General features: G+C 35.8%; 1 protein-coding gene across 1 annotated transcript; it reads right to left on the bottom strand.

Annotated features, from left to right (window-relative positions):
* Positions 1 to 7,984: 7,984 nt before the first annotated feature.
* Positions 7,985 to 13,620, bottom strand: LOC116129970 (probable LRR receptor-like serine/threonine-protein kinase At1g06840). Its single transcript, XM_031415711.1, has 15 exons — positions 13,304 to 13,620; positions 12,460 to 12,613; positions 12,263 to 12,334; positions 12,075 to 12,146; positions 11,820 to 11,963; positions 11,653 to 11,724; positions 11,450 to 11,521; positions 11,138 to 11,212; positions 10,238 to 10,306; positions 10,015 to 10,083; positions 9,847 to 9,918; positions 9,620 to 9,706; positions 9,334 to 9,402; positions 8,324 to 8,826; positions 7,985 to 8,130 (listed from the first exon to the last, which is right to left on the bottom strand). Exons 1-15 carry the CDS (start codon positions 13,395 to 13,397, stop codon positions 7,985 to 7,987), a joined length of 1,770 nt encoding a protein of 589 aa, XP_031271571.1. The 5' UTR covers positions 13,398 to 13,620.
* Between the last annotated feature and the right edge of the window lie 234 nt (positions 13,621 to 13,854).

The following is a 13,854-nucleotide window of genomic DNA, read 5'->3' as shown; positions in this document are numbered from 1 at the left end:
AAATTTAAAAGGTTCTAAAAATAATTAAAAATATAATAATTTTTTAAATAATGTATCAAATAATATTTGAGAAGTGAGTAGGAGAGTAAGTAAGACTAGTATTACTCGAATAAATAATAGGACGCAGGAATTTCAACAACCTTTAATTTCAATGACCCACCATGTTCCTGCCGAATTAAAGAGACAAACAACCTTATAATTTGAAGTGTTCAATGTACAAAAGGGTCAAGGTCTTGAGATATTTTCTTTTTATATCAAATTTTATGAATGTTGACAGCGCGTTCAATGGATAAAAATTTACTTATAATATTATTAAAATTCAAATATAATCCTATCAATAAATATCTCAGGGTGTGCTTGGATCTTATTCTTACTCATATTCCCATCCTACCCCAAATATTGTTGGCATATTATTTAAGAATATTATTATTTTTAATTATTTTTAGACCCTTAAGTTTATTAATTTCTAAATACCTCTAAGAAAAAGGTTAAATTAACAAAAACACCTCTACCAACCCATACTACCAGATTCCGATAACCACGTTGGTGGTAGTTAGAATATGTCCAACGGTATATACCACGAATGAAATTGGCAGTAATTCAATGATCTGGCCTTTTCGACCCGTCCACAGTGGATGGCTAAAAAAGGCCAGATATGGCTGTCGTTGAAACAACGACGGCCATATCTTTGGCTGTCACTGACGGCCAAAGATGGACTTTTACGGCTGTCGAGGCCACATCTGGCCATAGATCTGGCAGAAAAGGCCATATCGACACTACATGCCAAATCCGATCGGTATGTGTCGTTATGCAATTTTTCGGTTAGATTTCGGTACCATTGCCGAAATCTGGCACACAGGTGGTGGGGGTGTTTTTGTCATTTTACAAAATTTTTATATATTGGAGTGTTAGTAAATTAGCAAACTTAAAGGGTTTTTTTAAAATTTTTAAATTTTACCTCGTAATACCTTCTATTCAACTACCTAATATTATTCCAAAATCTTTCCAATAATAAAACAAACGGACCCTCAATGTCTTATATCCTACGAATAAATTAATCACAAATTTTTTTTAATCATGACTTTAATCTTTATTTATTTAAAAAGGTGTGGATTGAGGATTTTTGTAGAGCGCCTTTGCCATTTCAATGTCAATCAAATTGTCAAGGGATACTGTTGTCATTTCATATACAAGATGTAGATGCAAAAAATACCATCATGAAAATAAGGTTTGATCTCGTGAGGTTGAGGCTAGACAATCCGCTAGACCTGCACACATGAAAGGACAGGCGTGAAGCTTCCGGAAAACATTGGGGTGGTGTTTGTTGTAGGCACACTCGACACTCAAGTTAGCAGACTGAAAGAGATTATTTGATAAGAATTAAGGAGATAAAGAGTTACCAAGAGTCTTGTCGGGTGGGAGGACTAGTCGGAGGCATCGGGTTCTTGGGAGCAAGAACTTTAAGGGTAATAGATTGTTTTGAGTATTGTAGATTAACTAGGGAGATTACATAATTAATGAGAGGGCAAGCCTTTATTTTTATAGTGAACCCAAAGGGTTGGAATCCTAGTAGGACAGTGAGTCCTCTTTTGGAAGATAATCCATATCAAGAAAAAAAATATGTTCTTGACCTATCAGATTAAGTTTAATGTTTAAATAACATTTGGAATCTTAGTGGGACACTAAATCTATTTTGGGAGATAATCCCTAGCATGAAAGAGTGTAATAACTTCTTTCTACTCAAATGCTCATAAAAAACATTTAATAAATATATGTATATTAACAAAAATAGTTGGGCCAAATTTTTTTACAATGGCATATCATTTACATAATACAAAATATCATGTACAAACTATCAAAATGGTGGACACTGTAACCATTTCTCTCCACTTACAGAAGTCCATCTGACTGCACTCACCTATTCCTGCAAAAATATAAAAACAACGGGATGAGTATAAACAATGTTCAATAAGTAAATCCTTTACTTCGCCATCCCGTGCTATTTCTTAGTTCTTTCTTATTTACTCTTTTTCTCCTTTCTCTCTTTGTTTTCTATTTCTTTTTCTTCTATTCTTTCTATTTTCTTTCTTGTTTTTTTTTTCACAACTCTCTTCTACTAATCTCTCTCTCTGTTCTTTCTTTCTTTCCGTTTTTCTCTCTCTCTTTTACTAATTCTCTAACTCATGATAGAAATCATGATAACATGCATAAATGCAATGCCCATGCAAAGATGCATAGATATGCATTCTTTCTTTTCTTCTGTTTTCTATTCTGTTTCTATGCTTGCTTTTTATGCATTTCTTTTCTTTCTATTCTCTTCTTTTTTCTTTTCTCTCATGCTTTCTTATTTTTTCTATTTATTCTTTCCTTTCTATGCCGATTGGACTCGGTTATGCATGGATTCGGAACCCTTGGCCATGTGGTGTATTCTATCTCTAGGATATAACTCTCATCTGCATGCACTCTCACGGGCTATATCAATTCTTCTTTTCATTCTCAGGCCGTCACTGAAAGCGGCATGTATCGGGGAAAATTCTGCTCATCACTCACGGGTTCCCCATCGCCAACACTTCTTTCTCTTCTTTAGCACTTTTCTTCTTTTATCTCTAGTGCTTATTCTTTCTTTCTCTTACTCTTAGAGTGCTTTTATTATTCTTTCTTTAATCTTTCTCAAGTTATTTCATATATGCATGGGATGGCTCATGCTTATAATTTTTCTTAGATGCACTCTGAAATGCAAATATGTAATGTTGCATGAAATTAAAGTCTTACTCATACTCATGCTTCTCTTAGGCATTTCATCAAACAATAAATGTACATACACAAACTCTACTTCTCCTTAACCATCCAAAATGGGTGTAGAACTCCTTGTATCATCAAATCCCTGTCAAGGAAAAACACTCCAAAGTTTACTCAAACTCTTCCAACTCCAACCAAACTTCAATCCATCATCATACAATCAAAAGCACTTCTCATAACTAAATATATCCAACATAAGATAAGTAAGCACCCATCTCGTCTCAATTTCTCAACAATCATAACATATAAACATAAAGAAATCTCTACTCAATGATTTCTTAAACCTTAATTGGGTTGGATTTATTTACCTTATACTTGATAGTCCTCATAAGGCTCTCTACACTTGTTGGACTCAAACTTTTCTTTATTTCCTAAGCATAAACTTAGTAAGTATTCAACTCTTACCCTAAGCATAAACTTAGTAAGTTTCAACTCTTACACAATAAATTTCATATCTAGAGCAAGGATTCTACCTTATTGCTTAGGTAACTTCTTAATTTCCAACCAAAGCCTTAAAAAACTTGGAAGGTTGATGAAGAGTGAGAAAATGAAGGTGGAAGAAGCAGTGGAAGAAGAGAAATGAAAGGGTTTATAAGACTAAACTCTTATTATCTCATATTAAGCACTCTTTCCCATTTTGCCTCACACTTTCTTAAAAATTCCATCTTTGAACTTTAATTCTTAGCACTCACACCCTCAACTCCAATGTATTCTCCATGAAATTTTCTTACATTTCACTCCCACTTTTCCTGCTAATTAGGGGTAGAATGGTCACTTTGCCCCTATGAAAAATTCTCTAGAAACATCGCCAAACATTTCAGTCGGCTCTTTGCCGCAGTGAAGGCTTTTTCTTGCCCCGGCGAAAAATTCTAAAACTTGCGGGTGCATGGTGAAGATTCTTCTTCGCCCCGGCAAATTCTGTAACTCAAATTTTCGCCAACTTTACCAATTTCAAGGCAACCACTCAACCTAACCAAGATACTAATTCAACTAAGGACCAACCAAACATATAACAACATACAAGCTTAATAAGGGCAAACCGATCAACATATAGGCAATACAACATATTTAGCTACGTACCTCATGTGGGCGTTACAAAGAGAGATGATTTCTTGACCTTATCAAATTAAGTTTAATAACTTAAAAGATTTGGAATCTTGGTAGGACACTAAGAATTATTTTTGGGACATAATCCCTTGTGAAAGAGATATGATTTCTTGACCTTATCAGATCAAGTTTGATAGTTTGGTAGATTTGGATGTTAGTAGAAGAGGAAATAGCATGGGATTTTGATTTCCTATTTATAGACGTGGTAGGCTAATGGGCTAAAACCTCAGTTTAGCTTAACTTATAGGATAGTCCAACTCATAGAGTGGGTAGTTCACAAGTGATTTAAGCGTCGGCCACATGGGATTGGGTTGAGGCCTTGGGCAGTGACATGTTTATTTTGTTATTGGGTCTCCTTAAGCCTAAGACGATTCTTGGCCTTACAGTTCGCCCCCACTTCTAAGTTAAAAAGTATTTAGCTTAGAGAGTTGATTTAATCAAATGAGTGCAGACTGAGTGGATTAGTGATAGCAGCTCGTTAGGTCGGATAGCGTTGTGTGGATTCGGTCGATGACTTGTCGATTTGAGATGCAAGTTCAATCGGTCTGGGTTGACTGAATGTGTTAATCTATAAATCGGTTTGGGTCGATCGAAGGGTTTCTACTTATGAATCGGTCTGGGCTGATCGAAAGTGTAAACTTGTGAATCAGTTTAGGATCGAAGGTGTAAACTTGTGAATTTGTCTAGGCCGATCGAAGGTGTAAACTCATGAATCGTCTGAGTTGATCTAGTGGTGTAAACTCATGAATTGGTCGGGTCGATTGAAGGTGTAAACTCATGAAGCGTCTGAGCCGATTGAAGGTGTAAACTCATGAATCGGTCTAGGCGATGAAGGGTAGACTCATGAGCCGGTCTGGGCTGATCGAAGGTGTAAACTTATGAATTGGTCTGCACCAATCAAAGGTGTAAACTCATGAATTGGTCTATGCGATCAAAGGTGTAAACTCATGAATCAGTCTGGGCCGATCGAAGGTGTAAACTCATGAATCGGTTGAACTGATCGAAGGTGAAAACTCATGAATCGGTCTGGGCTGACGAATGAATCGGTCTAAGCCATCAAAGGTGTAAACTCATGAATCGGTCTGGGCTAATCGAAGTTGTAAACTTATGAATCGGTCTGAGTCGATTGAAGGTGTAAACTCATGATCGGTTGATCCAATTGAAGGTATAAGCTCATGAATCGGTCTGAGCCGATCGAAAGTGAAACTCATGAATTGGTTTGGCCGACGAAGGTGTAAATGCCAAGTGAAGCTTGTATGGAGCTTACAGTCGAGTCGGCGTAACCGACTTGTAGTTGAAAACATTTGTTGAGAGTGGAGTAGTGACATGCATGTTTTAAGCAAATAGCCGAATGGAGAGTCAATAGCATGATGTGCATGTGTTATGGACTGAATGAGAGTGAGCTAAATGGAAAAGGGCTGCATGTTTAAGTAAGGGTTGAATAGAGAAAGATTTAACCAATAGAGTGGTAGTTAAGGAGATAATGACACATACCTTTCCCCTTCAAGTGTTGCCGCCGATGCTTGTTGGAGAGGGGAGAGGGGGTGTTACTTTCTATGTCAAAGCTGAACCAGTTGAAGTTGAGTGGGCACGTGATCACTTGGACTGAACCGAATGGGCACGTTGATATTGTATGTGCAGACCCAAATATCATTGAGTGGACTACTCATGTGTTTAGTGGTGCTGAGTTGCAATGGGGAGTGGAAAGTTTGCAAACAATAGGGAGCGTGAGGGCTTTTGTGATAGGTGTGCTGGAGATTGTGATGTGAAGTGGTGTTTGAGTTGATATGTATTGGTTGGGAAGGGGCGATGGTTCGAGTTTGGGTTTTGTAATACGGTGAGGTAAGAAGATTAGGCGAGAGTGGGGCGTCGTCACTTAAGCAGATTTGTTTGGGGGGTTTCTCTTCGTGTTTAGTATATGCTTTGGGTGTTTTAAGAGGATTACTGCTGTGTTTTTAGGATTTAACTGTGTGATTAGAGAAGTTGTTAGGGCGATTTTAGGAGAACAGGTGGACGGGTTTTGGGTTTCAAAGTGGTGGAAAATCTTTGTGAAGTTGAATTGGGATTGGATCAAGTGGTTGAGTTTGAGTTACCTTCTAATGGAATGGAGGTCTTGGAGATGCTGGTATATTGCGGCATCTCTTGAAGAACAAATTGACGGTTTATGGGGGTGATGCATTGCAAAGCTCTAATGATGGTGGCGGACCACCTGGTTGTTTGATGATTGAAGTGAAAAGGCGCGTGTAGAGAGATTAGAGACAGAAACTATTGCCTTATCTAAACAGAGTATTAGAAAGAGAGATGTTGAAGCAAAGTCAATAAATCAAGTGGTGTTTAGGAACACCACTTTAAACCTTGACACATTATTCTATTATTAATTTAGAACAATAATAGAGCTTCAAGGTCTTATACTACCCGCTAAATGGATATAATATAAATAAATTACGATAGTCGAATAGATATAATATGGCATGTGAATAGATAAAACAAACGAAGAAAATAAAGAAAAAAATTCTTATCGAGATGGGATTTTCTGATTAACATTGTCAGTCAAAAAGAGTCCGTGTGGCCTCCCATGTTGTAAGTTGTCGTTGACAGATGATGTCAGGGCCCACGGGGGCGCCGAACTGTAGATGCAAAAATCTACCGTTATGAAAATAGGGTCTGATCCCGTGAGGTTGAGGCCACTGACAATCCGCTGACTGCACACAGTGAAGGATAGGGTGAAGCTTCCAGAAAACACTGAGATGGTGTTTGCTCGCTCAAGTCAGCAAGGCCGAAGAAAGAGATTATTGATAAAATTAAGGAGATGAAGAATTATCAGGAGTTTGTCGGGAGCTAGGACTACGGTAGAGGCTTCGGGTTCTTGAGAACAAGAACTTTAAGGAAATAGATGGTTTTGTAGTGTAGATTGATTATGGAGATTATATACTGAATGAGAGGGCAAATCTGAGAATTAATTAATTTTGACTACTAATTATAAATCGAACCATAATTAATTTCATTTTTAAAGACATGGCCAAGATTAGTTACAATTGATAATAGTTGTCAATGAAATTTAAACAGCAATATTATATTGGGTTAAGAACGTAAACATGGTTAAGAACCCCAATTCAAATCGAAAATGAGAGATCGTTCGCAATTCAGGAGAATGGAAACCCAAACCCAAAAAAACATCAATTACCAAGAAAGCCTAAAAAATAATAAAAAATCAAAAGAATACGAGAGAAAATTACAGAAAAAGATTAAAAATAATGAAACTTACCAACCGAAACAAAGGATCTTGATTGATTGTAGTTGACACAGACCCTTTAATTGACTAAGACCAGGTATGTAGGTTCCAAGGAATAAGCCCAAATTGATCTTGCAGCAGATAAAGTTTTATCATTTTTTAATGTAATAAGAACAGGAAGTGAAAAAGGGGGTAAATTGATTTTAAAAAAATTAATAATATGATAAATTATGGCACATTGTTTTCAGGAAAGGATCTAAAAACCACCAAACTCAATACTACTTTTCGCGCTACAGCCTACAAGTACAAAATAACAAAGCGGTTTTCAGACAGGACTAAAAGACTTTAGAAAGTCAACAGAAGTTCAGTCGGTGGACCGTTTTGCCTCTACAATTTGTTTATTGTAATTAATAATTAATAGGATCCTTTTTTTTTTTTTTTTAAATCTCAATTTGAAAACAAAGTTTTTAATTATTGGTAATAAAAGGGGTGAGCATGGATAGGTGGAGAACCAGAACCAGAATCGGAACCGGAATGGAACCTACTTAGAGACACGACACTGAGGTAGATTCCGATCCAATTTGTTAGAATCAACACCGTGCGGTTTCGGTTCCTACATATTTCAGAATTGGATGGAACTTGGGAAAAGAACTTGAAGTGGACACCTTGTTGGAACCTGTTTGTGTTTGGTTTTAATTAAGAAATTTATGTAAATTATGATGAATTGATTGAATTAAAGTTGTCTAGAGATTAGAGGATTTATGAGTCACATTGGACATAAATGAATGAGTAATCAAAAGTTGAAACTACTAAATGTAGGTTTTCTTAATTTGTTAGTGGTGTATTTTAAATCTTTTGCTGATTTCTGGCATGTCTTCTTGTCATCAGAAATGTTACAGCTGCAGATATTACCACAGCACTGGCAATGGCTGCTACTACAATTGCTGCCAAAACACCTTTACTAATACCTGTCCTTTGAGTCTCAGGATTTACTGTAGCAGTGAAGAAATCATAAGTATAAATTAAGACAGCATTTATCATTGCAACATGCAGAAAGGCAATTAAATATAAACAGAACTACTAAATCTATCAATTCCAAGCTCAGTGTATCCATAGTAAAGTCTACTTAAGGCTAAAGTTTTTTTTAGAACAAATTAAATAGCAATGGCAGGCTTAGATACATACAACTGGCATAAGGTCCCAGGAGAGTGAAGTTGAGCAGCTCATAAGGTCCAAATAGGTCATCACCAGGAAATTTCCAGGATGTAAATATGTCTCTAATTCGCTGCACCTCACTTGTATTAAACGTACTTGAGTTGGCATGAGGAAACAGCTTCAAATACATCCTTAGACGAGGTCCTTTCTCCCAAGCAATTGAATCAACTGATATTTGATAAATGCTCAAGTTGAGAGAACTAGTCACGTATGCTTCAAAAAGGTTGGCATATGGATCGAAATAAGAGAAACTAGGACTTTTCAGCCGGTATGCAATTCTCAGAGGTGCTGCACAGCTACATAAATCCCCAGATGCTGGGACATATTCGTAGAAATTATCTGTAGGACATGAGTGAATAGGACATTTTGAATTGGTGGAATTTGTAATTGTCTCATCGTCTTCTGGTTCAGAATCACAGAATTGGTCTATGTTTGGTATGTTTGCACTTGTGCAGATAGGATTGCCGCCGAGCCTAAAAATAAGCCGCTAATATGGTAAGAAATGAGTGGCAAAATTAAGGACCAATATGCAGTATAGCTTTTCCATTAATAAAGTATTTGTAGTTTTCATGATGACCAGAATAACTGGAAAGAAAGTAGAAGATTAAACAGTAAAAAGGACAAAAATCAATAAACAAATACACTATAAATTTTCTCCATGCATTTGCATGCCGTTTCTAGGACATTGAATAGAAATCTAACCACTATACAGAGGCATAAGTTTATAAATTTAGCTATTTAAGCAGATTTTATATTAGATTGTTAGTAGACAAACTGAGTCCTTGATTGTCGCACATGCAATGCATCAAGATAAAATCACTCAAGTTCAGAATCTTGAAATTGCCATATCATTAGTCTGGTTTTTATGAAAATGTCATACCTGCAAAGTCCAAGATGTCCAACCATGCAAAATCCTCATTCATGCAGTGTAATTAACTAGCAGAACATATAATGATGTATATAATAAGAAAGCAGCATACCTTAGTGTGACATTGTTTGGAGGATCTAGATCTCCTAAAACGCTTGAGAAATTATTGTTCCTCAGATCACTGCATTTTGAATGTACAAAGATAAATGATTGGCATGAGATATGGTTTACAGAGCCAGACTTTTAAAACCGATGAAGCTCACTCCAAAAATTAACAAATAAGAAAACTTAATTCAATTTCAGAATAATGGGTTGTCAATGAGCCGTTGTAAATCAGCAGGGAATCAGTGAAGCATAACAGCAAATAATAACTCAAAGTTTCTTTTTCGAGATCTTACAGTGACAGTCTAGCACTTGAACTCAAGGACATGTTCTGCCATATGCTAGCCGGGATAGAACCATCCAAAAAATTGTTATCAAGTGACCTGAAGTAGAACATAATTTGAAAATCATATTTAGATTAGATAATTCAATCATCATTAAGAAATGGTCTAAATAATAATTCATAACTGTAATTCCAAAACAGGAAATGACAAGGAATAATTAGAAGTAAATATATTCTCACAGTCTCTGAAGAGAAGGAAGATCTGAGAAACTTGCTGGGATGGATCCATTAAGACTGTTTTCCGACAGATCACTGCAATGGCAAAGGTAAAATTACTCTGACATCCTCTCCATTTTACTTATCTATTTAGAACAAAATGAGTGACAAGTTTACGATGCCATTACATACATGGTTGTCATATCATCAGAAAGCTTATTTGATGGTATGGGTCCAGTGAGCTGATTCCCGCTAAGATCCCTGTCACATGAGCCCCGTAACAATTAAATATAAGTTAAATTCGGTAGTTATCTAGAATGGAAATAAATAAATCAAAACTCAAGAGTTAATGCATCCTACTGAAAGTGAAATACGAAAAAATCTGCAACAAAATTTGAACAATACTCAAACTTACAGATAGTAAAGCCTTGGAATCCTGCTAAGATCAGGAACGGCTCCCTGCAAGCTACAATGTCTTAGACTTCTGCCAATTTTGGGAGAGAAAAGTGAAGCACCATCAGCATAGCATATTTTTTATGTATGGTAGAAACAAATTATCATTTTGATGCTGACAACAATAGTGACCAAGCAGTGCTAATTGCAACCTCAAGCATCAAGGTTCTCAAATATCAACCAGGGCCAATATTTGAGCATTGCAGAGGTACTTCAGGTTTCAAACTCAGACTGAAGTTAACTTTCAGTAGATCCTGCTTTTATAATCAATTCATAGAATGTCTTCTTTTGGAGTCCTTACAAGTTACAGTTGTGACCTCTACCAAATCAAGTTGAATTATTGATTCCTGTAACATTTCTAGGTATACTAAAGATGACCAATTAAAGAGACAAAAAGGAATAGAATTTAAAGTAATTATGTGGACCTAATATTCTGATGTTTCATAAAAACCTTCTTTAAAGAGAGTCTCTGAACAAATGGCCGTATTTCTACTAGCTAATTGTCATTATTCGATAGATAAATAAAACAACAACTAAAGCAAGGTGATTGCATGTGCATTCAAAATTAACAATCAAAATTTTTTAAAAAGTTGGTTTGGACTTCTGATTTATTCAAAGTCAAGTATTGTAACTAAAGTATACTGATCTACAATCCATCATCAAACAGCCAAAGATATTGCAACCTCAACTGATTCCCAGTACTGTTTTCTTTCTAAATCCAAGTAAGAGGTCATCTGACTAGATTTATACAATCACAGGTCTTTTAAAAAATATTAGATCTAAAGGCCAAACAACATGCATAATTATCTGTAGAATAATGTAAAAACAGTGCGAAAGGTGAACAGTATTCAGTAGCACTTACAATTTAACTAAGCTGGAAAAGTTTCCATAAGTGGCTGGAATTTCTGTCCCACTAAAGTTATTGTTATCAAGTTGACTGCAGAGAGAAAAAAAGAAGAATAATGTCATAAATAAAATAATTTTCAGTATGATAAAACATGTTGCCTGTACACCTAACCCCATTGCGTGTCCTTAAGGTTATACTTAATCCCCTAGTCTAACTAAGGAGTTTAAAATTCCTACCATCAATGAATCAAATACAATCAAGCCGATATATAGGAATGATGATCAAGTAAAAATAACAATTACGACTATTTGGGGCAGAGGAACATACAGTATGTGCAATGCTGGCAACTCTGAGTATTCTGGTGGGAGATATCCAGTCAAGTTATTATTATCCACAAGCCTGCAAGCATGTGTTAATCAACCACAAATCTCTCATGATCAGATAACAGCTTTTAACACAGAAAAATCGTCCGAACAAGAAAATGTTACAGCAGAAACTATATAATAAAAGCAAAATCTGTATGAACTCACAAGTGAAGAAGTGTGGATAAATTGGAAAGCTCAGGTGGAAGTTGACCAACAATTGAATTGTTGTTCAAGTGACTGCAATATTCAGATATATCAGTAGAAAAAATGAGTGGAACAAATATAACTGCCTTGCCAAATGGAACTGGCCTATGGATTGATGATCCACTTACAAGTGTCTCACACTGGTCAGGTTAGCGAATGATTTTGGTATAGTGCCCGAGATATTGTTCTCGTCTACTTGGAGTCTATTCAAGTTTGAAAGCTTGCCTAGCTCTTCCGGTAAAGATCCTGATAATCTGTTTCCATTCAAGAGTCTGCACACACATGTACATCACGTAATATTAAACCAACACAAAGTATATTGCTTCAAATAGTATCATATTTGGATGTAAATAATTTAATAAACACGTGCATCTATAACTTACAAGAGTACTAAAGATGATATATTCCCTATCTCCTTTGGTATGCTTCCTGTCAGATCATTCCACATGAAATCCCTGCAAGCAGACAAAATCGAGAAAAGCATTCAGCAACACTGCATTGATTAACTTGGAAGATACAAGATATAATTCAGTTTTTCTCAAGATATCAACTTATGTAAATTTTGCCTCACAATATTCGAAGACGAGATAGTTGGCCAAGCTCAGGCGCTAAACTTCCCGAAAGATTCATGTTCAGCAGATGCCTGTATTGAAAATAAGTGTTCAGTATCATTAATTGTCACATCTTTAGAGTTTAAAGATTTGAAAAATCATTGAAAGTAAGATAGCAAGCATGAAAATGGTGAAAAGAGGTATGGAAAGGACATACAGATCCTGAACATGCAAGTAACCATCAGTCTCATCAATTGTGTCAAAACATAAAACTCCAGTCCATTTTAATAGGCATGGATCTCCCTCTTTCCAGTTTCCGAGATTGTTCATAGGATCAATTAATCTGCTCATGACTGCCACCAATGCGCTGACTGCAAATGGACATGAGCAAATATAAAAATCATGGGATAAGGCATCTTCTAAATTCATACAGCCCAACTCCTAAATTCAATTCTCTTTTCATAAATGATTATCCTTGAAATAAGATGTCACACTCACATACACTACTTATAGCAGTATGCCATCTTCTCAGAGCAAAACATTGAACTTCAATAAGACACTTGACACTATTTTACATATTTTCAACCTAAAACAAATGGAATAAACATAAATTACTAGGTTAATTTTTCACTGTTTGCACTTTTTCTCCCGGAAATTTAATGTAGTGCTGTTATATATTTTCAAAATTTGATCTCATCTATCATCTGCTGTAGAATTTGGTCAAGATTTATGGAAGTTAAATTAGAATATTTTAGAAACAAGATATTTCAAGAATAGACAGAACATAATGAAGCAACATATTTATTGGTATGCCTTCAAACATTTGACCGAATAGTGCAGCAAAATTGGCAGCTGCCATTTTCATCTGGTATTCAAGATAAAAAGTGGAATAGTGCAGCAAAATCAAAAAGAAAATTAAGACATATCTGGGAAAAGAAATTGCGTATTATAAATGCATTAAGAACTTCTTTAGATGAGAAAAACTAGATATCAAAACTTAGTAGTGGGAGACATTGAAGAAAACTGAAAAGAAAAAACTATAAACTTGCGGTAAGATTCACCTTCTGAAGGATCTGTAATCTCAGCAACTGCAAAAAGCACCAAGTAACCATACAACACCGCATAAACAAGTCCACAAAATCTCTTCCCCATCATCTTGATAATCTACAAAAGCAAGTGAGCAGAAAGCAGAAATAGCAAATGGTCAATGATAATTTGGCATTAACAGAACATTTACTTCCAACAAAAGAGTGAGCATTTGAACCCCAGAAGAACATTTGGCTGTAGGAAGCATGTTAAAGGGGAAAGTGAACAATCAACTCAAGTTTCCTATCAGAATGCTAAGTCTTATAGAATTACTTAGCTATCATTAGTTGACTTTTCTTCTTCCTAAGTGCAAAATAAAGATAATTCTAGCCAAACATGAATCAATCAAACTAAAAAGTAAAACCCAATAAAACATCTTAAATCCCTGGAAGATAATATCTTACTTGAGAAAGAGTCAATTAAAATATGCGAATCCGAAACCTTCAAGCTTGGAGCCAAAACTCAATCAACTGAAGTCAAGGGGTCCCGTGGGTGTTAAATGCTGAGAGCAAATTAACACAAACCG

The sequence above is a fragment of the Pistacia vera genome, unplaced genomic scaffold (assembly GCF_008641045.1).
Source record: "Pistacia vera cultivar Batoury unplaced genomic scaffold, PisVer_v2 Contig216, whole genome shotgun sequence".
NCBI classification, from domain to species: Eukaryota; Viridiplantae; Streptophyta; class Magnoliopsida; order Sapindales; family Anacardiaceae; genus Pistacia; species Pistacia vera.
Note: the sequence above shows the minus strand (reverse complement) of the source record. Positions and strands in the feature narration are given on the sequence as shown.

What these genes read in the sequence shown, in the direction of transcription:
- LOC116129970 (XM_031415711.1), bottom strand. Translation starts at nt 13,397, where the DNA reads ATGATGGGGAAGAGATTTTGTGGACTTGTTTATGCGGTGTTGTATGGT. An exon ending in TTGCCAGCATTGCACATACT is followed by an intron (nt 11,213 to 11,449) that starts GTATGTTCCTCT and finishes TTCTCTCTGCAG; the next exon opens with TCAACTTGATAACAATAACT. An exon ending in CCAAACAATGTCACACTAAG is followed by an intron (nt 8,827 to 9,333) that starts GTATGCTGCTTT and finishes GCTTATTTTTAG; the next exon opens with GCTCGGCGGCAATCCTATCT.